This window comes from Echinops telfairi, unplaced genomic scaffold (assembly GCF_000313985.2).
Source record: "Echinops telfairi isolate 266 unplaced genomic scaffold, ASM31398v2 ScPeMD7_7413;HRSCAF=8451, whole genome shotgun sequence".
NCBI lineage: Eukaryota > Metazoa > Chordata > Mammalia > Afrosoricida > Tenrecidae > Echinops > Echinops telfairi.
Window position 1 is genome coordinate 1993879 of NW_022111313.1, and position 1616 is coordinate 1995494.

The following is a 1616-nucleotide window of genomic DNA, read 5'->3' on the forward strand; positions in this document are numbered from 1 at the left end:
CAGACTTCTCTCTCCTGCACTTTTGTCTTTTCATTCCTGCAGTTCTGATCAGAATCTTGATGCTCTGTCTGCCCTGCTGCACACAAGTCTGTGAAGATCTGAAGCACATGCTGCACGTGCTGACAGGAGAAATTCAGGGGGCAGGAGGAATTGAAGTAGAATTGTGACTTTGGTTCTGCAGGAGAGAGAGAATTTTCTATGAGAGCAGCTATGAGTGAAGCTGCCTGCAAAGTGCTACCTTCTCTTATTACAGTACCTCACAGCTGGAGTACCAGCAAGCTATTCATACACATGCACGTGTGTGCCAGGAAATGCACACACAAACATTTATGCATTCCACTACTAGCTGAAAGGGTGATGGTTCAGAAGAGCGGTCCGGTGATTTCCTGGCAATCTGCACCTAGAGGGCCAAAGGCTTGAGAACCCTAGGGAGCTGTGCTAATCCACCGTGATGAACACGTGTGTTCCAAGAGTTAGAATATTCTAGACGCCAACTAACAACAATCCTGTGCTCACATTTGTCATCCACAATATAGCCAACTCCATTTGTTTCCCATGAACTGCTCACTCATGTTCCATTTTCATCAATTACCCTTCGTAGTGCAATCCAGAATGTTCTAGTGTGGCAGTGGTTAAAGCCCTGGGCTGCAATCCAAATAGATGATGGATCAAAGTCAACAATATCTCCGCGGTAGAATGGTGTGGCAGTCAGCTTCTATAGAAATTTACAGCCCGGGAAACCTATGAGTCAGATCTACCATGTTGTGTGATGCTGCTGTGAGTTGGTATCAACCTGATGACAATGGGTTTAGTTACTGCAATCCAGACAACCCACACTCAAAACCTTTGTAACATGTCGGCCAGATTAGAATTTTCCAAGGAGGATCAGATACTGCTTCTGCTCCGTAAACTTCTTGTAGTACAGCTGGCCTGCTCATTCTCAGAAAACCTTCTAAGCTGCAGGCACTCAGTGATATATTCTGCCCCTATTACCTGATAATAACAGTTCCTAAGACTTATATACAAGTCTTAATGACTTTTCTTATTATATAGACAGATTGATAAAACATAAGCCACTTACTCAGGTGGGCTTCAAATACAGGAGGGTATGCGTGTAAATATAAGTAGATATGGACGCATACATGCATAGGATGGCACATGCACAAACATGTTTCTGCATGCTATATATATATATATTCATGTATGTAATAAAGCACACAAGGGGTACAATTAATGGAGGCATCCTAGACATATCCAAATAACTCACTGGATTGGTACACCTAACTAAAGGGGTTAAAGTTGTCCCCATGGTAAAGGGGAAACTGAGTCAACTGGCATAATGTAATTCATACAGATAATGTTCAAAACCCTGGTTTGGTGAGTAGCTCCAGGGCTCATTCTTTAGCACACAGTAGGTGCCCAATAAACATGCGCTGAGTTAAAAAAGAGAAAGCAGCACATCCTCACCCACGGAGAGCAGATTCCTGTAGATCTCCAGCATCACGTCTCTGTACAGGTTCTTCTGCTCAGAGCTCAGTGTCTCCCATTCTGCCTCCGAGAAAAGCACAGTGACATCCTGGATTGTGACTGGCTCCTAGAATAAGAAATCAATGCAG

General features: G+C 43.7%; 1 protein-coding gene across 5 annotated transcripts in view; it reads right to left on the reverse strand.

The window, feature by feature from the left end:
* The window catches only part of LOC123522470 (zinc finger protein 343-like), a 96545-nt gene that overhangs the window by 61036 nt on the left and 33893 nt on the right, over window positions 1-1616 (reverse strand). For all 5 annotated transcript variants that reach the window (XR_006680737.1, XR_006680738.1, XM_045296899.1 and 2 more), the window contains exon 3: window positions 1468-1594. Coding sequence is in view for 3 of the 5 variants with exons in the window: in XM_045296899.1 (XP_045152834.1) it covers window positions 1468-1594 (127 nt within the window). In the remaining 2 variants the exon portion in view is untranslated. The remainder of the gene's footprint in view (window positions 1-1467; window positions 1595-1616) is intronic.